This window comes from Ursus arctos, unplaced genomic scaffold, assembly GCF_023065955.2.
Source record: "Ursus arctos isolate Adak ecotype North America unplaced genomic scaffold, UrsArc2.0 scaffold_6, whole genome shotgun sequence".
Classification (NCBI taxonomy): domain Eukaryota; kingdom Metazoa; phylum Chordata; class Mammalia; order Carnivora; family Ursidae; genus Ursus; species Ursus arctos.
In genome coordinates, this window is record NW_026623078.1 from 82,504,276 (window position 1) to 82,526,237 (window position 21,962).

Consider the following 21,962-nt stretch of genomic DNA (forward strand, 5'->3'; position numbering starts at 1 on the left):
TCGGCTTTTCCTGACTCAGCCAGAGGCTGACTGGACAGGAAGCTGCTGCCGAGCCCAACCTCAGGATGGGTCCCTGCCGTGTGTCTGCCCACAGCCGGACTAGCGACACGCACGGGATGAGTCAGAAACTCACGGAGGACCACTGGAGGCTGGGGGTCCCCAGACACACACACACACACACACACACACACACACACACACACACACACACACACACGGTCACCAGCCTCCATTCACTAGAGGGAGCAGGACAAGGGAGGAGCCCTCCTCTGTGCTCCTGGAGCACGCTCTGTTAACACCTCACCCTGCCCGTGGCCATCGGCTCTGTCCCCTGTGCCAGACCCTGCGTGTCCCCACTGCCCGGCACACCATCAGGATGGGGGCTCGTGCGGCCCCTGCCCCTGCTCTGGGCCACCGCCCTCCCTTCCTGCTTTTTGCGGCCATCTCCTAACTGGTCTTCCTCTTCTGCAGTCCGTTCCCGTGTTACCACGACCCCATTCCTCCACACCTGTCCCAAATCCTGCGGCGACTAAACTGCAGCCAGAAACCCGGGAGACCGTCAGGGACATTCTGACCACAAATTGCATACGTGATGAAACTTTTTCATCAGTTTTGGTTGGGATGATGGTGTTATAGTTTTATTTCTTTTACATTCCCTTATCTTTGAGAGAGAATGATGTAATGACATTTGGGGTCGCTTCAAATGGACCCTGGGGCCGCTGGAGTTGGTCTCGGACATAAATTAAGTTGGCCAATGACTTGGGAAGTGTTGAGATGGGTGCGGGGCATATGAGGGTCCATTTTACTATTCTTTCTACTTTTGCATATTGTTTTTCATAGGAACCGTTTTGAAAACATTCAGCAGCCCCACATTCCTCTGACAGGAAAAGCCCAAATCCCCATAATGGCCCCCGGCAAGCGACATCACCTGCTGCCCCGGTCCTCTGACGGACTGCCTCCTGCCGGCCCCTGGCTGGTTCCAGCTGCAGATCTCTCCGCTCAAACCCCCGGCCTGCATGGCCTCGGCCTCGGGCCTTAGCTGCCTCCCTCACCTAGCACGCACCCCCTTGGCTACTGGCCTGGCCAGCTCCCTACCTGCTGAGAGCCTGCCCAAACTGTCCTTCTCACGTGCCCTTCCTGCACCGGGTAGGTACTAAGGTGACGTTTCTCTTCCCTTGCACGCCCTGGAGGTAATCAGCAGGGGGCAGGGATCTCCTCACCTAGGGATGCCACTCGCATCCAGCACTGTCCAGCACCTGGATGCCCTGGAAACACCTGCTGAATGGATGACCGTGTGGAGGGGTGGAAAGGGGAGAAGAGGGGGCAGGGATGGGAGGGGGGCTGGGGGCTGGAAAAGGAAGAGGGACTGGTGCAGGATCTCCAGTATGACAGATGCTGGCAGAGCCTGAACCAGAGAAGAGCACCACAGCCCTGTCCCTTACGCTGAGGCATCCCCAAGCTGGAGAACAGGGAGTGCAGATAAAAGCTGAAAGCAGGAGCTAGTGTCCAGGGCAGGACGTCCTCTCCAGGGGCACGTCCTGAGCCTGCGTCACCCTCTCCCGGGAGCCCATCTATTCCTGCTGAAAAGCGCTGGCTCCCAAAAGGCCATCTCAACACCCCTTCCCTTTCCCCAGAGCCCGCTCCGTCCCAGCTCCACACCGCAGTGTCCCCACCCAGGTATTTGGGTTATCCGTCCGTATTTCTCTAGTCCCTCTAGCTGTGAGCTCCTGGCGGTTGTGACGGTAATCTCTTCAGACATTCCCAAAGCATTTAACTGAGTGCTCCTGCATCATAAGAGCACGACAAGGGCTTTGTGGACAGACACACGGGAGGACTGAAGACGTCAGGCTTTAGAGAGACACAGTCCTGGGTACACATCCTTGAGAGGTGGTCGGGGCAGTGTTATATCGAAGGCTGCCCTTCCTCTCTGCAATGGGGGACGACACTGGCACGTGGAGCTCAGCACCTCAATAAGGTACCACCCCCCTCCCCTCGGTTCCTTCTCTGGGTCTCCTTGCTTTTGCCCTCAAATCTCCATTCCTGGTGCATGCATCCAACTTCCAGCGTTGGAGTCCTGGCCAGTGTGGAGGCTGGAATATGGGTGGCTGGTGTTCCTCTGAGGGGTAAAAGGTACTTCTGGGGATGACAACAGCCATCCTGGGGAGCCCACCAACACTCCCTGGGTGCCAAGAAGTCACAGCCAAGGCAGCATGAGCCTTGACAAGCAAGCTCCTAGCAAGAGGTGTCCTCTCCCCTTTCTAATCAGAGTCAATCAGGTAGAAATGTAGTTTAAAAAGGAAAAAAAAACCCTTTGCAGTCATCTTTGTATCAAGAGTTCCACTCAGCATCTAATTCTATGTTAGGAAAAGTAATGTTTGCAGCAGCTCAATACAAGGTGAATTCAGGTTCCCCTAAACATCAATTACATAACATACAAAGATTGCTGTTTTCTCTTAAAAGACCGTGCGTGAGCATGTTGCAGAGTGGGAGGCATGACAGCTGCCACGTCTGGCTGCCCACCAAGGCCTCAGCCCGTCCTGAGCACCTTTTCTCCCCAAAACCAGGCCGGTGGTGATGCCTTCCCATTGTAACAGAGTAAACACGCTCAGAGAGGCTAGGTGACTTGAAGGGTCACACGGCTGCTCGGAAGTGGAGCCAAGCTTCAAACCCAGGTGCATTCTACTGCAAAGCCCAGGATCATTGCATTACAGGAGGAGGCAACCTGGCTTTGAGCAGGAAACTGAGGCCAGGGCTGGTGATGCTGAATGGGGCATGGCACATCCTTCTAATGGGGTAAGTGACTTCCCACCTTCCCACCTAACCCCTCCGCCACAACACCTTTCCATATCTCAGCTAGCCTTCCAAATAAGTTCCTCTTAGAATCTTTAGGGTTTAAGACAGTTGTAGACCAAAGAAGGAAGTTCACGGTGGGGGGGGGGGGAGGGGGTTGGGCCAGGTAGGAGTCTGTTGGGTCATAAAGCAGGTCACCCAGTTTCAGAATTGAGGACGTAAAGTGTGATCAGAGGGTGGGTCCAACCCAGACACAGAGTGAAGCCAGGACACATCTGTAATACTGTCCACTTCGCTGAGCTAGAGACTCTCCAGGCTAGAGAGGGCACAGATGGGGCTGGACAGCCTCTGTCAGATGCAAGACCCCCATTTCCACCCATGTGTCAGCAGTCACCCGGCCTCTGACTGAACATATCCAGGGGCGGTGGACACACTACCTCCAGGGGCTGCCCACCCCATCTTTGGCAATGGTGCCCCCTCAGTCAGTCTCTATGTGAACCAATAAGAGACGCTCCAGGCTTAAGCACTAGAGGTCAGCATTGATCTGAGTCCCTACTCCATGCCAGGCACTGTGCTAGGAACTGGAGGGCCACAGAGTCAGGGGTCAGTCTCAGTCACTGTGGGGACCCCGAAGAGGGCACCTAAGCCAGGTGTACTCTCCATCCCCCTGTCTTAAACCACAGGACACTGTCAGGAGCTGTGCTTACTGGTGAATAAAACCCGTAAGGTAGGTATAATCTGGCTAGAAAAATGACAGGTGCTTAATGAAATCAGATTAAGTTAAATTAAATGGAATACCATGAGATATTATGATATTCAATAATGATACGGATGTTTAAAATAGCTAAGAGCCTATTGGCAGGTCTCTATCCTTTCCCTCATCCTTATTGTTAATTCTTTCCTGGAGACTTAGCTCAAATACCACCTCTTCAAGAAGTCCTGGTTGCCTCGCAGGCCGGGTCAGCTGCCCCTTCTCTCTGTTCTCTCAGCACTGGGCTTCCTTCTGCCGGGGCTCTGAGCACACAGAGCTGTGGAGTTCCATATACGTGATTCACGGCAGCCAACAGGCTCCTCTCCACATCCCCAGGACCCTGCTCCAGGCTGAGCTCAGAGTGAACCCTCCACTGTGTTTGATGATCTAAATCTAACCCTTCAATCGGCTTCCAGTATTCATCTCAAGCTCAGTAGGCTGGCACCACGCCCTCTGTCTGAGACGCTGACGTGGGGGCCCAGTGAGGGTGAGCTGGGGATCGGAAGGGAAAGACATGTTACTCACCCGGAGACCTTGTAAACCAGGAGGTCCGTCATTGCCTCCAGGACCCATCAGACCCTTTAGGAGGATCAGAAAGGAAAAACAAAAAAAAAAAAGAAAGAAACAATGGTCAATGCAGAGTTCAACACCACAGGCTGCACTTTGCCTTCCCATGCTCATTGGGTAGGAAATACCATTCCATTTCGATGGAGAGACTGGGAGGTCAGGAGGGGAAAAAGTCCTGTCCCTGCAAATCTGTAACACTTTAGAACATGTGCATGTATCTGGCCTAATCAAGTATGTTTAGCAATCAAGAGGGAGGCAACATCATTCACACTTTTCAGATGAACACACTGGGGCTCAAATGCCTTGCATTAGTGCTTTGCATAAAGCATGCACGGAAGTCTCTGGAACCTAAGGGTCTTTCGCTGTAATTACGGCCAGGGCCATTGTCCCTGCATGTTGCTGTCTCAGCAAGAACTAGCTTGGGTTATGGGATGCGGTCAACAGTGATATGCAACATAGGGCCGTCTGGACAAATGAATGAAATTGCCTAAGACAGATCAGTTTCAATTAAGCAAGGAACACTGGTGCAGGAAGGGTCCTACAGACCTGATAATTCAAGTCATACCCCCCAAGCCCCCCCCCCCCATACACACATCTGCTGCATGACCTCAGACCAGTTCCTTGGCATCCGTGAACCTCAGCTGGCTCATCTCGGAGGTGAGGACAATATACTTACTTACCAAGTGGCTGTAGGGACCACGTGGAGAATGGGTACAAGAGCCTGGACAGAGCACCCCCCCAGACCTCCTGACCACACCCTGATTCACACCCACATGACGGCAGCTTCAGGAGGAAGGCACACAATGGGAGTGGGAGAATGGGGCCCTCAGCTCCGTGCCGCGATCGTCAACCTCCCCGGTGAATGCTGGTCAGACGCCCCCCCTCCTGCCCTGCAATCATACAAAGAGCTACTATTGCTGAGTTTTGCATGACTATGACGTAACCACACTGGATTTAGATCCATATTCTTTTCTCTTAACAACACCGTGGATGCAAACACATGAATGGAAACCCACAGGAACCACAGACTAAATCTCCTTTCCTCACAAGGGTTATCCCGTCGAGCTCGGGGCACAAGGGGCGGGAAGACCCTGCATAAGTGAGCGAAAGTTCCTTGAGCATCAGCAGACACATGTGATCTGTGCAGCTTGCCCTTCTTTATTACGCCCAACCAGACGTTGATGAGACGGCCGGAGCCTGTCACATCTCGGGGGGAAGGTGAAAGCTGCCAGCCTCCCGGACCGCTCCAGCATTTGGATGCAGAATGCCACACACAGTTTTCCATTTAGAGAAGGGGAAACATTTTCTTCTCTCTGGGATTGCTAAACACAAACTCCAAAAATTTTCCATCCTCCCCAGAAGTCACTGAAGCCAGCTTCTCTGTTTGAATCAATCCAATGAATATTTAGGCAGCAACGGCTCTGCGGAAGGCCCTGGGCCAGGTGCTGCTGGGGATTCAAAACAGACAGACGTGGCAACCGATACGGATACGGGGCTTACAAGGGCTGCACCGAGCCCTGCCTTGCACACTAGCTCACGTGGCCCATATAGCACAGTCACGGGCATGATGATGATGATGATGATGATAGTGATGACGATTTCTGGGCAGGAGTAAAGCACAGGAGTATCAGAGAGGATGAGCAATGTCGGCAAAGACACAAAGCTACTTGGTGAAAGAAATGGGACATGAGACCTGATGTTGCAGCTTCATTGCAAGTGCCGTGGTTCGGTGCCCGTGCTGCTCCTTGTGAGCTCACACTGCGGTCAGCCCCCCTTTCATGCCCCTCTTGAACGGCTGTGGGGGGGCCATTGCTCGTAAGCACGCACTAAGTCCCCACCATGAGATAAACGGAGGATTTAGGGAGGAGAGACATTGGTCCTGGCCTTCAGAATCTTCCAGTCCTGGGTTCTCCTCATGGGGCCCCCTTTCCAAAAGGCTTGGGGCAGGCTATTGTGTTTCTGAGCTCCCTGCAAGGGAATTAATTCCATCACCAGGTACTGCTCTAAGCGTTATTCTAGAGAGAGCATCTATATGGAGGACAGCTTCAGAACGTCGGACAGCTCCTTCCTGATCAGCAGGGCTGAAGCATTCTGGCGTTTGAAGATTCGGGACCATGTCCTTGTCCTATACAATGGACTGCAGGAACGGGACGCTCAAGAATCTCATTAATCTTCTAGAGACTGCAAGTGCTTACTCACGGTTATTTTTTTTACATCTCCTTCATTCAACTAGGAGATCAGCCCATGTGTTTTCACCCCTCTACCTCCAGCATTAATATTTAGCCACAAATGTTTAAGGTTTCTTCCTTCTGTCCCCCGCCCACACTCCTACATTCATCATAAGAAAACCTGCACAAAGGGGAGGATCCAGAGTGAGAGGTCAAGAAGGCTGCCTCAGGGTCAAGCAGGGCTGGGCACTGTTAGCTTCTTCTTCCTTAGTGGGGGCCATGAAGGAAATAATTCTTTATACATTTCAGGGGAAGTATGGCTGCCTTGTGCACTCATGGGCTTGACAGTCAGACACATCTGGGTTCAAAGGTCAATTTCACTTCTGAATAGCTGGGTGACTGTGCACAGTCCACTCAATATCTCTGCACCAAGATCTTCATTAGCAAAACAAAAAGAATGACTTCACCCTTGAGATTTAACAAGCATGTTTGCACATAAAAATACACTATAGTATAGAGGCGCCTGGGTGGCTCAGTCGGTTGAGTGTCCGACTCTTGGTTTTGGCTCCGGTCGTGAAGTCTGGGTCATGGGTCTCTGGGTCAAGCCCCATGTGGGATTCTGTGCTCGGTGCTGAGTCTGCTTGAGATTCTCTCTCTCCCTCTGCCCCTCCCCTTCTGCACATGCTCTCTCTCTCTCTCTAAAGTAAATAAACAGATCTTTAAAAAATATATATATATGCATATGTATATACACTATAGTATAGACTTCCAGCACTTGCCAATTTTAGATCTGAAATATATATGCCCACATGCCCTGAGATCCAAGCATGAGAGCATACTGTGCTACCTGCCTTTTCTACTGTGAATCTCCCAACAGTTATCATAATGGTGAGGAGCTCTGGAAAGCAAGCCTTGGCAGATGAAACAAGACATCCAAGGTTACAAAGACAGAAGGTAGCTCTTCTGACCTGAAATTTTTGGTATGGAATTGCTCTAGTTATACTGGACTTTAACATCTGCTAGATTTCTTCTGGTTTTACCCCAACAAAACCATACACACTTAGCCTAATGAGGGATGGGCCCCGATGGCTTCATATAAATTTGATTTATGGACCTTTCAAAATAAGAGTTGTCTTGTTTCCTTCGATAAAATACGGTCATTTGAAAGGGGCTGCAGCATGTTGCCAGGAGGAGCACGGTGAAATCACTGACCTGTGGAATTTACTGCAGGCTCATTAATTATCCTTAGTATCTGAACTCCCATCACAGAAGGATCAGAGTCCCTTGGAATGACCTTTTCCCAAATGGTTATTTACATCTCACTAAATCCGTTACAGTCGAGAACCCAAAGGCTAAAGCTTTCCTGGACACTGAGAAGTCGGTTTGAATCAGATCCATGGGAGAAGCAAGTATGCACTGGAAAAGATTCGCCTAGCACTGTAATGTCCAATGACTCCGTTTTATCTACAAGGAAACGAAGGGGCACCAGGTTGCTCAGTCAGTAGAGCCTGCGGCTCTTGATCTCGGGTTGTGAGTTCAAGCCCCACAGTGGGACTGGAGCCTACTTAAAAAAAAAAAAAAAAAAGAACCTAAAACACTAGACTGCCCACGAGAAACCCCACTCGTGGTCTGCTTAGGACTGGAACTGTGAAGGCAGGCTTGCTGGGTCTCAACTTCAGCTCCACATTTGGGAACCGCCTAATGGAAATTTCACTTGTTGGGGCTCAGCTTGCTCCTGTGCACGATGGTGACACCAGCACCCGTCACCTGGGGGGACAGGACCAGCTTCTGCAATGTCACAGAATTCAGAAGGGGAAACCACTGTTTTCCAGACCTAGAAGTGTTCAGAGCAGACCCCGGGCTAGGAGGCTGACTTACCGGAGCTCCTGGTGGCCCAGGTGGGCCCTGGTGACCCTGTGGTCCTGGGGCTCCCTGGTAACAGAAGCCAAACACGCATTAACCATGGCTCCCCCTTCCCCATGACTCATGACCCTTTGCTGACCCAGAATCTACATCCAGAGTTCCCAAAAGGGACCCAGAGATATAGAGTGGGAATTCACCTTCCTGGTGGAAAATCAACTTTACCCATCTCTGGGAGGCTCCGTCTGGCCTCCACAAGCCGCTCTGACCCCATGGCTGTGGCCTTTCTATCCCTGCTCCCACCTGGAGCCCCGCCTGGGGAGGACCATATTCCCCTTACCTGCTCGCCCTTCAGGCCCTCTCTCTGCACCTGTGGGACAAACCACGAGTCAGCAGAGGTGGTGGTGTTTTCTCAATAGTCATCTCCCTCAGTTCCATCAAGGGTATTCACACAGCATGCTGTAATGCAGCAATTCCTGACTTTCTCTGATTTTACCGCACTTAGAGTGTGGAAAGCCTTGTATCATTTGGAGAGGCAAGGACTCTTCCAAATACACAATCCCATCAGCGTAGGGGTCTGTGGTTCCAGCCCCTGGGTAGGGCTGCACACTTACCATGGAGCCCGGTACACCAGGAGGTCCTGCTGGCCCCACGTCACCCTGCAGAGAAATGACAAACATTTCAACGGCGTACCTCCTGCCACCTTCCTCTGCCTGTCCCTGCCCCTCGGAGGCCCCTGCTTATCCACACAAGCCCACGGGACCACTTCCTCCTCTGCGCTCCGCCTCATGCTGGATCTCCCTCCCTCCTCGTGGCAGATTTGCTCAGATTTTCTGTGTCAAGATCAGAGGGGCCTTATTTTCTCTTTGGCGCCTGGTCAGGGCCTAGATCTGGCTGGTGCTCTCCCAGCTCAAGAGCAGCTCTTGGTCCACTATTCGGTGAGCACCTGCTTGCACCAGGAGCCACATCGGACACGGCCAGAGCGGTCATTACACCTTACGGCGCATCCCTTGCACCAAGCCCCTGGTTCAGCATGTGGTCAGCACTTACTGTTTATCAAATAAGTCACACAGACGCTGTGATCACACCCATCCATCTTCACCAAATCATGATGTCCAAGAGACTTGTTTTGTGCCGGGGTCACGCGGCCCGTGACGGCCGTGGGTGCGTCAGATCGCCCCGGTGTAAGCTACTCTTGGTTTACATGGGGTGTATTTGTCGACTGTGCAATAGGAAACCCTTCATCGCGCTTACTCTCACGCCCCATAGCTAAACCAGCTCACGACTTGCAGCCGACGTCCCGTCACGTGGCTTGGGGACACCACTTTTCATTTTCCCTTGAGGCTAGCTCAGGGAGCATGGGGAAGCACGGAAAGACTAGTGTTGAATAAGCTGGCAAAGAACGACTGAGTCACTGGATAAACACGAAAGCATCTCTTAAATTCCAGCGCGGAGGCATCAGAATGAGTGGCTCCAGGCAGGCGTGCTGTCCCGCGCTACATTCGAGGTCCTATTCTATGGACAGGCCAGGTTTTCCCTGACACCGAACAAGCCCACAGTCCCCGCTGGCTGCCCAAGACTTGGAAAAACATCTCTGTTTACCCAGCACCAGGCACCCAATTAAATGTTCTTTTAATAGACTTTATTTTAGAGTGGTTTTGGCCACACAGCAAAATGCAGGGGAAGGGACAAGTTAATGAATGTCAACCCTCCTTGTTCTCCCTTCCTTTGTCTCTCATACAGTAACACGTCCTGCCTCAGAAACATCTCTCTGTTCTAGTTCTTTTCTCTCCATGGCACCACCAACCACACACACACACACACACACACACGCTCACACATGCTCACACACACACGCTCACATGAACTCACACACGCTCACACACTCACACACACACACGCTCACATGAACTCACATGCACTCACACACGCTCACATGCATTCACACTCACGCTCACATGCACTCACACACACTCACACGCTCACACACACACATGCTCACATGCACCCACACACGCTCACGCACTCACACACGCACGCCATATTTTACCATTGTGTATCATCTCCAGATGCTTCCGTGACGTGTACACATGACCATCGCCAGGCCCTCAGACCCCAGTGGCACATCTCCTCTCCATTTCTCCATAAGCACCTCTCGGTCCCCCCAAGCAGGATTACATTTTCCCTCTGCTCCCACAAACCTTATTAATAGTTTGGTAATATGAGTGTTAGAAGCCATTCTGAACTCTTCCGTATTTCTGTGTGGCGATCTTATTGTATATTATATCAACAGATATGAAGGAGAGAGAATCAGTCGTATGTGGGGGCATCATCAATCCTTTGGGGTTCATGACTGCATCCCCTTTCTTTTATCTCCGCTATGGCTCCCTACCACAGTTATTTTGTGCTTTTTATTGTTGTACGCATCATCATCTCCATTATACCACAAAAGCGAATGTTCGATGATAGTTATGAAATTTATCCATACAGGCTTTCTCATTTGCTCAGGTCATTTTACAGAAGAGGAGCGCCAACGTCCCGACACATGACGTCACTCTTAAGGAAGGCTAAGATCCTGTAGTTCATCCAAAATTACTGTGAGCAGGTAGCCAACAGAGATCGGAGCCTTTCCATCCGCCGGGCCTCGTTCGAAGGACTTAGAGTCAAGCTCTCCCCCTCTGACACTCTTTCCCATCTTAGAGACAAGGAGACTAAAGCACAGGCACGTGTAGCAACTTGTTCAAGGACAAAAAGCTAGTAAGTAATAGAACCAACAGTCTGTCCTCGAGTCATTTCATTGCACGATGTAAGTGACGCATTTTTGCAATGGTCATTTTAGCTGTTGTGGTGGTCAGCCTCCCCGATGGCCCCCAGTGGCCCACGCCTCCTTGTGGGGACCTCCCACCCGGTACCAGTGCTAGGCTACGGGACCAACAGCACACAGCAGGAGGGACGTGGTGTGGCCTCCAAGATGAGGTTATGAACCTGACAGTGGCTTCCATGTGGACCCCCTCACCGCCCAACCTCAGGTCACTCGCCACTCACTCCAGGGGAGGCAATGTCCCTCTTGTGCACAGCCCTATGGAGAGGCCATGTCATGAGTAAGTAAAGTCTCTGCCTGCAGCCATCAAGGAGTCTAGGCCTGACAATCACGCGCGTGAGCTCAGAAGCGGGTTCTTCAGCTCACCACAACCTGGCTGGCAGCCTCACACGGAAGACCCTGGACCAGGACGACCCAACTGTGCGTACAGCGCGTACCTAGATCCTGGCCTTCAGAGACTGCGTGAGACCACGTGATCGTTGCTTTCCCCTTGTAAGGTTCAGGAAGATTGTCGTGTGCCAACAGATACCGGCCACCAGCATGGCACCTTAACCTGGCCTGAACAGTGCCACCCCGACCCTGAGATCTGCAGTGAACGGCTGCATGGGCAGGCAGCTCGCAGGCCTTACTGCAAGGCCACTCCAGGGTCTCCAACAAGACACCCTACTCTTCTAGGCTCCCTTCTCTCATCTGTAAAGTGAAGGGGTGTAACAGACCAGCTCTGCGGTTCCGAAGACTTTCTCAGATGGTAAAACATCTGAGATTTGTCTCCATGATGTTCACTGAGAATATGCGCTGAGAGACATCCGACCCCTGAGCATCCCTAGGTTCCTGCTCATTCCACTGAATGACTGAAATACCACCACGACCCCATGACCTTGTCTTAGCACTTCTGCTGTGTTCATCATAATAGGCATTAGCTCAGCTGTTGCCCAAACTGCAGGGGCCAAAAACATCTATAAATGAGGTGGAAGGTTGGGATCTCTCTCTCTCTCTCTCTCTCTCTCTCACACACACACACACACACACACACACGCACACGGGCAATGGCAGGAGTTACCTACATCCAAACTTCAAGGATCATTCCCTCTCAGTGACTTGAAATAAACTACTTATTTTAGAATTTAGCATCCCCTGTCAAGGAGCTGTGAGAATATATTAAAATCCTGATGCCAAGATAATATAACAATATAAATCTCAACTCTAAAAATACTTGGGAGAGAGAATAATTTAAGTCAGAACCGAAGCCCGAGTGAGCAAGTCTGGAAGACGTCAATGTCCTCCAGCCGCTGCTCCTCAGGTGAGGTTCTTTAGCCTGTGGGTCTATTTATTTATTTATAACACACACTCCGTCTGCTTCTATAAAGAGTAGAGCAGTCTTCTCTCCTCCTTTATTCTCCAGCATTGCTGGGACTAGAGCGCGTCAGGCACTGACCTTCACCTGAGCTCTGCAGAGTGACCCTGAGTCCAAGTGATGTTCCCCGGGCTGCACCTGCCTCAGTTTACCTGCATTCCTCCCCCCCTCCTCTCCCCAGCTATTCTCAAACCCAGTGCCCGATGTCCTTCCTAGGGGCCTGTCGAGGAATCTGGAACTTGTGCTCTGGTCCTCCTCTTGGAACCCAGGGCACACTGTACCTTCTTAGTCTTCCCTGCCACCCAGAATGCTCTGGAAGGCTATTATCTTCACATACATTTTCAGAGCACCTCACAATCTGCCAAGACTCTTCACATGCGTTTTTTTCCACTGAGATACAGAAATTCTAAGCGCAAATTTATTGAGTTAAGCCTTCTTGAGAGAATGTTCTAAAGGAGATGGCCGGTATGATGAGATGCAATGTTTATTCTGTTTATGAAAGATCTAGTACATTTTCAGAATCTTGATTCTGGTTAAAAAATAAAACACATTTTTTAAAATGCTGCGGAGAACAGAGAAAGAGAAATGGAGGAAGAGGAGGAGGAGTCTGTCAGATTTTGTTTGGTATTTATTCACAGCCTTGCCTTAGTCCGAAAGGCAATTTAAAGTAGCATAATATTTTAATATGTCCGGATATTATATAACAGGGATTTTTGTTTTGTTTTGTTTTAAATGGGTTTTTATTCCTCAAAGTAGAAAAACAAAATTTAAATAAAATAACCAGAAATTTCTTGGGAGCTGAGTTCCTGAGACCCAGCTCATCACCTCTTTCTGCTCTTTGCTCCCAGAGCTCCAGCTTGGGCCCCACACTTCCCCCGGGCCCCAGGTACCCACCTGCCCAGAGCCCAGAGCCCTTCTCACCCCAGGCCTGGCTTACCTTCTCTCCCTGGGGTCCTGCCACGCCAGGAGGGCCAGGTCTCCCCTGGAGGGAGGAAAGGGAGGACTGTCAGTGGCAGTGAGTGGAGAAGGAAGAGGTCGGGGCCATGCAGCTCCAAAGCTATAATCTGCCTTTGCCCCAGAAGGACAGACCATACTTCCAGACAGTGCTTATTGCTGGAAAACTTCTTCTCAGTGACTCCCAAATGCCACGTCTCATGTGGTCCCTTCTGGACTCAGCGGGTACTGCGGCGTGGGGCACATATTCTGAGGGACGAGGACTGCTCCCCGAGGGATACGAGGGATGCATCAGGAGGGATTCCAGGCGAGAGGCAGGAAGCAGGCACCCGTGACCCCCTGGGTGTCATGTGGACTCTTCAGAGGGTGCTAAGGACCAGCGAGGTCCCCAGAGCCGAGGCAGGAGGGACAGGGCTGCCTGGACTCTGGACCAGGATCAGTTAGTGCAGCAGGAAAGCCGAGGACCTGGAGGGTGGGCGTAGGAGATCCCGAAGACGAGCGCGCCTCCTCCTCCAGGTTCCCACTGGGAAGCCTTCCCACTGGGAGAGCCAGGCAGGAAACGCTCCCACCGGAGTGGAAATGAGGAGGTGCCCCGAGCCACCCCACTCCAGGGGCCCTCCTGTCAGTCTCCTCGTAAGAGGAAGAAGATCTGCAAGACAGTTGGACAACCAATGTTCATCCCCTTGACAAGTGACTTCCTGAGGAATTCATCCTAAAGGCACAGGTGTGCTCAGAGATATTCGGACAAGCTCTCCCACTTCCTTTCTTCCTGTAAACATCCACGACCAGAACAGACCCAACGACCCCTCGTAGGAGGAGATGCTCCATGACCCTCCGTGACGCTCGCCGTTCCTCTGCTTCTCCACACCCCTGCCCTGCTGGGGCCACACCATCTGCATCTTACTACGCGCTGTCCTGCTGCCCACCCACTGCGTTCTGGGCCCTCACCATGTGCGTACTTCCAGTGTTAGGACTCAGCCCTGGGGCAGGGGTAGTGTGCACTGAATATGAATTCAAGACGGCACATTCACACCTCGGAATGCTAAGTGGTCATCTGAGTCCCGTCCCTGGTGAGTATTTAAGAAAACGGTTATATGCTTATGACATCATGTTAAGGGAAGGGGCTAAGACATAAAAAGGTATTAGTCCAATTTGTTAAGGGCCAATAAATATAAATCAAGCTGTTATTTTGGAGCGATGGGATTATCCATAAATTTAATTCATATTAACATAATATATTGAAATTAACACATTATAATGCACTTATATATCAAATATAATTAACTAATATACTTACTTAATCTATAAGCTAGTAATATGAATGTATGAATTGACTAATATATTAATGTATTAAGTTATATGACCCAAGTATTTTCCCAACTGTCTGCGAGCAGATGGAGAATTTTAGGTTTTATTTAGTTTTAGCCATCTAAATATTTAAATGTAGTTACTTTCATGGATAACACATTCCCATGGTTCAAAATGTATGTGCATAAAAATCCCTTTCCCATCCCATCGGCCAGACACCCCGGGGCCTCTTCCAGAGGCAACGAAAGAAGAAAGCAGGTTATCAGCCTCCTGAGTGTCCTCCCATAGAGAGTGCATGTCCCTGATAAGCCCTAGATGCCATTTTCCACAGCATCCTATGCCTCCCTGTACTTCCCATACAACCGCATTGCTCACAGAACATCCCATCAGCACAGGAGTTCCATCAGTTTCCACGGCTTCAGGTTATTCCCCTGTAACTCCACACCCCGTTTGACTAGTTCCTCACTGATGAGCTTCTAGGGTGTCTGTAATTTTTTACTTTTACGGAAGAGTCTGCCATGAACACATCACTTCGGACACATGCACGTCACCCATGGAATGGACCGAAAGGGGTGTGTTCTCTGCGACTCCCACACCCTGGTGGAAGTGGGGGTCAGGTCCCTAGGCCTCCCCGAGCCTCCAGCTGAGCCGGAGACCAAGGCAATCAGGCCCTACAGAGCTTTGTGTCAGGCTCCCGTCCTCCAGGAAAGCCGAGCCCACCAGACCCAATGCCCCGTTACCTGCTCTCCCGTCTCCCCGTGCTTCCCGGGGAATCCATCCAGGCCTCTCTCCCCCTGGCAAGAGAAGGAAAAGGAAGAGATGAGGACAAATGGGCATCCTTGTGGCCAGTGCCAGGAGATGCAAAGGCCCTTAGTGTCCGACTGCGCTAACCTTTCCTGTCTACCTGGCATCTTTAGATACCGCGTGAGCCAAACACACACACACACACACACACACACACGTCAGCCTAGAATTTGTGTGTACTGTGGCTCAACACATGTTCATCAAAGGTCAGAGAAACCAGATTCCTAAATCTGCTCTGTTTTCCCCAAATCTGTGACCAAGGCCAGCCCATACAGCCCCTCTGAACCACGCCATTGCGTCATCTCACGGAGTCAAACAGAGTAATGGACTTGTGGGTTTTGTAATGCGGTCCACAAACCCGTGAGCATATTTACTCATCCAGTGGATATGTATGAACACCCGCTACACTCATCCAGTGGATATGTATGAACACCCGCTACACTCATCCAGTGGATATGTATGAACACCCGCTACACTCCCAGTGCTTGGAATTACAAGCTAATTGCTGGCTAACGGTAAGCGATCGTCCACGTCCCGCCAATGCCCACCCGTCCATCTGCTTGCGTTCAGAGCCGGGCTTGTCTTTCTTAGCTCTGAAATCTTGGATAAGCCACTTCACCTCTGAGGCAGTTTCTGTTGACCAAATGTCATGGGGATGATGATAATCCTTTCCTGGGAAGACACCTAAGACTAGGCATGAGAGACCCAATCTGAAACACCTGCTTATAGTAGGCGGGGAGTAGGTGCCACCATCTTTCTCGCAGCCCAGCACCGTTTCCTTGAGCCAAAGCCTATAGATATCGGTGGGCTCCTCTCATGGCTAGTGTCCTTATCTTGTGTCCCTAGCTGTGTTCTTCTCCCTGCTGGGCCCTGAGAACTTGGTTGGTGGAGAAAGGCGACTCCCATGGGGGGTCCATGCTACTATGAACAGTCTATTACAGGCCACTCCAGCAGCCCTGGCTTCCATCTCTGTGTCCCCCCAACACAGCCGCTTCTCTTGTTTCCACGTGCTGTGCCCACGGTTCTCTCTGCTGGCTCCTCAGCAGCCTTCCGGGCTCACGTCCATGTCCCCTCTTTGGCTTTTTAATCCAAATGAGAGGCCCGTCTTTCTCTAGCATGTCTCATTTTGTATCCCTCACTCCTGTTAATTCGATTTGCACCTATGATCCGTGTCACCATCCTTCTCGCTCGTGTGAGGACATGACGTGTGTTCACTCTTCTCATGAGAGCGCCCCGGTGCCCAGCCCAGAGATGCAGTGTGGCCCCGCTGACGTTGACTCGATGACAGGAAGACTACACATGAAAGTTAGTTTGACACTATTTCTCTATAACCTCATCTCTCAGGTTGTTTTGTCTTGGCTTTTTTTTTTTTTTTAAAGGTTGGTGTGTCTTTCAGGATGCTTTTCTTTGCATGACTGAGGACTCCTGGTCTTCTGCTCATTTTTCCCGTGCTAGTCTCACGTGCCTGCCTGTGGGTGCTGACCCACTTCACTGGAGACCACTGCCGGGGACCACGGGGTCAGGCGGACTTCTGATGGGTGGGGGCATCAGTTTTTCTCCGTGGTCTGGAGGCTCCCATTCCCTCTGGGAGGTGCTGGCTACCTGTTCTCTCTGTTAGTCTGGGGGTAAACACCGACGCTTCCCACTGACCAGTTCAAGCAGAGGTCAGGGGAGGAGCCCCCAACTCAGCTGCTCCAAGCACAAGGCCCCAGTTAACCACAGACAGCTGCCCCAGGCCCCCTGCCACCCACAGCCATGGATCGGAGACTGGGGCTCCTTCCAGCACCTCCCTAGCTCCATAGTTGGTCCTTTCCCTCCTGCGTCTATGTAAACTTAGGAATATCTGCTTTCTGCCCTTCAGAATTTATTTCAAAAATGCTAGAACAATGATGTACACATTTCCATTTTCAAACACTGTTGCATATTAATTCTTAAAAACGTCTTTTCATTATGTGAGTTTTAGATGAACAGAGAGGATATTTCTCTGCATTTTTTTCTCTCTGCCAAGCGATTCCACATCTGTTAGCAATATTCTTTCTCCACACACCATGAGGTTGGCAGGATGGAGGGCTAACAGCAGATGGGGAAACTGAGGCTGAGATGGAAAGCAACTCAACCCCAGTGGGACATGCTTGCACAGGCACCAAAACCTGGGTCTCTGGACCCTTCTTCCTCTATTTCTATTACCCACAGGGTCTGTGGGTCTCTTCCATCGAGCTGGCAAGGTCTCGGAACCCATGGAATCCCATGCCCTCACATAGCAGGTGTATGCAGATACAGAGATGTATCTAGGTCAGAACTCTCTTCCTTAGAGAAGGTCAGCCCACTAAATGTCACTCCTGAATAGGGCACTTCCCCAGGATTCAGCAGAAAAACCGTGTTGACCATGTACAATTTCACAAGGTCTGCCTCAAAGGAGAGGGCTCGGCCTGTTGCTCAAGCCCCATTTCTTACACTCTTGCACCTGCCAATCAAGATCCGTGAGGCCCGGAAGCAAGGTATCTCCCAATGGCAATTCAGGACTGCTGCAGGTGCACGGTCAGTGTCAGCCACCCATGTCCCTGGCCAGCAGGTGGAGAGTGGGGCCGGGTGGGACACAGCTAGAGTGCTGACAAATGTGGGGGCTCCCCGGGGTGGGGGATGCGGGAGGCAGAGTGGCCAGCACAGGGTGGGTGAGGGGACAGAGAAGCTGAGAGAGAGCAGAGACAGAGACAGACACACGGGAGACAGACGTCTACAGAGCAGGGTCTCTAACTGAAATGTCTACAGAGGCCCAGCTGGGGCAAGAGGTGGGCGGAAGCAAATGCGAAGAAGGGAGCCGGAGGCAGAACTTTCTTAGAAAGGGTGGGTCCCACCGGAAGACTTGACACTGTTTTGTTTTGCTGCTGTTTGACTTTGTTGGTCTCACTACCCTGCACTGACCACATGAGCACCACAGGGGACAGGGTGTGGACAGCTGACCACCTGCTTTGTTCCTGGCAGACACTGGCAGCTGGGGCCCTGGGGGGTGCAGAAGTACAGGCAGCCACAGCCAACCCCAAAAGTCGGACTCAAAGCCTGGTTCTCCCACTCCTACGCTGTGTGACCTTGGATCAGTCACTCGACATCTCTGTGACTGTTTCTAATCTACAAATACGGCAGCTCCTTCTTACGGCTGCTGTGAGGGTTAGGTGAGGTAATGTATGCCAAATGCTTACAACAATGTGTGGCAAGTGGAAGGTGTCACGTTACAAGCTGGTGAAGTAAAACAGAGGGACTACAAGACCGGAGGGAGAGAAAAATAAACCAGCTGCGAGGGCCAACAGCGAGGAAGTTCTCAGGCCAGGAAGGGGTGTAATGTGAACAGGGGAGGGAAGGGAGGGAGATCAGAGACAAGCCAGAGATCAGGGACCGGAGACTAATCCTGTTTCCTGCCAACACGGGCTGCCGCCTGCCGAGTCTACCTCGCTCTGAGATTCAACTTCCTCCCTGGGTTGAAATAGTGAAAAGCGGGAACAGCAGAAAGACGGCTGAATTCCAAGAACCCTAAGACCTCTTCAGACACTCGCAGTCCTTAATTGACAGGCAGGTGTGCCCACATGCAAAGGGAAGGGGAACCTGCCCTTGTCCTGAGCACCCGCAGGTCCCGGGTGTGGAAGCAGGCTCTGTCTCATTCGACAGTCCTGTCAATCCTATGACATTCAGTGGGTCATCCTGGGACTCAAAAGAGGAAGGTTCCCATTCCTGGAATCACTCCCGCCTGGGAAGCTCTGGAGGCCCCTCCCTGCCAGGGCCCTGTCCGGCAGCCTCCAGCTGCGGTTCCAGATCTCTGACACCAGGGGGAGCGCGCGCCCCATTAAAGCAGAGAGCCACCCTGGCCTGGCACGGAGGCTGCCCTGTGGCCCTGACATCCCTGCGGTGTGGGTGCTGGTGTGCACCTTAGTGTGTGTGTGTGTGGGGGGGGGTCTGCTGGGCACTTGACAAGTAAGCCACGTGAGGAGGGAACATGTCTCCATGTCCCCAGCACCCCGGGGGTGTTCCCCAAACACTTGTCACAGTAAGACCTGGTGGGCAACTCTTCCTGCCGTCCCAGGAGGAGGCTCATTGGGGGATGTCTCCCTGACGGCTTTCCTATGGCGGAGCGGGGGCCAGCATCCCCCAGGACGGATCACGGCTTCGGGCACGTCCAAACTCCCACTCTGTCTCGTGAATATTTTGGGAGGCCCTCCCAGGGGCCAGGTACTCCATGGGACGGGTGGAGGCCCCGTCTGAGACGGGTGCTGCTAGACGGGACGTGAGCGTGTCGGAGCGCCCGGAGTTCGTAGACACAGAGCCAGTGTGAGAATCTGTTTCTTCTGCTTCCAAAGCCAGTGTCCTTACCAGTTTCCTGGGGCCACTGTGCCCTGGCTCCCCCATCCCCAAGCCAGGGCAGGAACCCTAGGGGCTGAGTGTGAGCATTGCATCCCCCTGAAGTTGACCTGGGAGCTCGGTTTTCCAGACACAGTGGGGGCCCACCGAGTCCCCCTTCTTTCTGGCTCCTCCATGAGCGAGTGGGCTCCTGTCTTTCTGACTGACTGACAGGCACTCTGCCTGATGTCCCCAGCTCAGAAGCCCTGCACAGGCCACTCGGGCTCTACTGCCCCTCAGTCGCCAGGATGGCCTCATGCCTGCAGAGCCCCCACCCCTTCTATGCCTGCAGAGACATATTCCGCAAGATGCTTCAAGCAAGGAGTGTCCCCTGCCTTACACCGTGCGCCCCGCCATGCCACTGTCTGGAGGCGGGCTCGGTAATGGATGGACACTGGCTCTCTGTGGCCTGGCTCCAAGCTGGGCAAGGCCAGGGGACCGATGGGCCTGTCTCAGAGGGAGATGGAAACTTCCTTCTTGCTGAGGTAAGAAATCAGAGAGGCCTGCGAGAAAATAAACGGTTTTAAGTACCCATCAGATATAAGAACTGGAAGGGAGCCTGAGAGAGGATGTAGTCCAGGCGTCCTGACAGATGGGAAAGTAAAGGTGCAGAGAAGGGACCAGCTCTCCTCAGAGCTACCCAGAAAGTTAGCAAGGAAGTCAGAAACATACCCAAAGCTGAGCCAGCAGAGCCCAGGCTCACCCTTCCCCCTCCCTCTCTGTATTTTTACCTCTCTGTCTCTCTGTCTCGGACTCTCTCTGTCTCCTCACCCTCTGCATACGGCAAATGTCCCCCAGCACTCTTCTATCCATTTTATAAATACTAACTCAGTTGACCCTACGCAGCCTTATGTAATACAGTTACTCTTAGCACTGATGGTAAATAACTCTCCAAAGGTAACACTGTTTGCAGAGCCCAGAGCTGGAGTCAAGCCCAGGCAGGCAGGCTGCAGAACCACCCGCAGGGCTTCCTCTATGCCCCATGAGTCCTCCGGAGCAGCCTGGAGACAAGAGCCAATGGGGACAGTGGCTGGACGCCCCCTCCTGGCCTCACCTGGAGGTGGCCCTCCCCTTCCTGAGCTTCCCTGTAAGGGGACACCTGCAGATGGCGGGGCTGTAGCCAACCTGCAGAGCGAGTTCAGAAGAATGTCCCTTGCCCCACGTTTCTGGTAACACTTCAGACCTACTGCGCCATGGAGGGGAAGGCCCAAGCCGGGAATGAGACCTTTCCAGCCCCTGCTGTCTTTATAATGGGCCACGTGGCATCAGGAAACAGCCTCTGGGCTCAGTTTCCCCATCTGAAAATAGTAGAGCTCTCCGGGCTTCCCTGTGGTCATTTCCAGATCAGATAACTTAGGATTTTGATGGAAATGCACCATTTCTTGGCTGGACACAAGTCTTAACACAAGGCTCTAAAAGCTTGCTGCAGAAGCACGCTGATGCTGCCCCAGGGAAAAGCGGTGGCTTCCCAGCCAAGGTTCGGCAAGAACAAAGCACTGAGTGTGCACAGACCAATGTGCCCCTGAAACGCAGGCGGGGAAAGGAAGGACGTATGGAAATGTTGGTTACACACTGGACACATTGCTTCTGTTATCTTGTCCAAACTTGCAACGAGCTTTGGGGAAGACATGAGTATTTCCACTCTGCAGACGAGCAAACAAAGCTCTCGTCAATCCAGCGGTTGTCCCAGCCCATAAGCAGCAGAGCTGGCTCTGTGAAGAGTCCTCAGTCCTCTGCGTGTACTGCAGCCTTCACTGAGACCCTGGGAAAACCAAACTCACTGGTCCCCAGAAGTGCGGCTGGAGCTGCGGCAACCAGGAAGCTTAGGAGAGCATCTTTCGGACAGTGCTACGTTCCTGCTCCGGGGCCCCAGCGCCTTCCGTCTGTGGCATTTCCTAGCTGACACGACGTACGTGCAGCAGCCCGTTCACCATCCACTCCTGCGACATCACCTAAGCCTGAGAGCTAAAATGCACCTTCCAGATCTATCCTGCACATTCTCCAAGAAAGCTCAAGTTCATCCACGTGCTCGTGAAGGTCTTCTGTAACCTCAGACCAATCCTGGTTCCTGCACTGCTCTGCACTGATGCCCGGTGCCACACCAACGTGTCCACGGAGGAGGACCGGCCGCATGCTTGGTGGCAGATGCTCCCCCAGGGAGTAAGGACGCAGAGAAGAATATGGTGCGAGCGCTGTGCC

General features: G+C 52.1%; 1 protein-coding gene across 5 annotated transcripts in view; it reads right to left on the reverse strand.

Annotated features, from left to right (window-relative positions):
• Positions 1-21,962, reverse strand: part of COL22A1 (collagen type XXII alpha 1 chain) — a 248,445-nt gene that overhangs the window by 124,864 nt on the left and 101,619 nt on the right. For all 5 annotated transcript variants that reach the window (XM_026495370.4, XM_048212494.2, XM_048212495.2 and 2 more), the window contains 6 exons: positions 15,314-15,367; positions 13,249-13,293; positions 8,751-8,795; positions 8,477-8,506; positions 8,155-8,208; positions 4,067-4,120 (listed from right to left, as the gene is read on the reverse strand). In XM_026495370.4, coding sequence (XP_026351155.3) covers positions 4,067-4,120; positions 8,155-8,208; positions 8,477-8,506; positions 8,751-8,795; positions 13,249-13,293; positions 15,314-15,367 — 282 coding nt within the window. The remainder of the gene's footprint in view (positions 1-4,066; positions 4,121-8,154; positions 8,209-8,476; positions 8,507-8,750; positions 8,796-13,248; positions 13,294-15,313; positions 15,368-21,962) is intronic.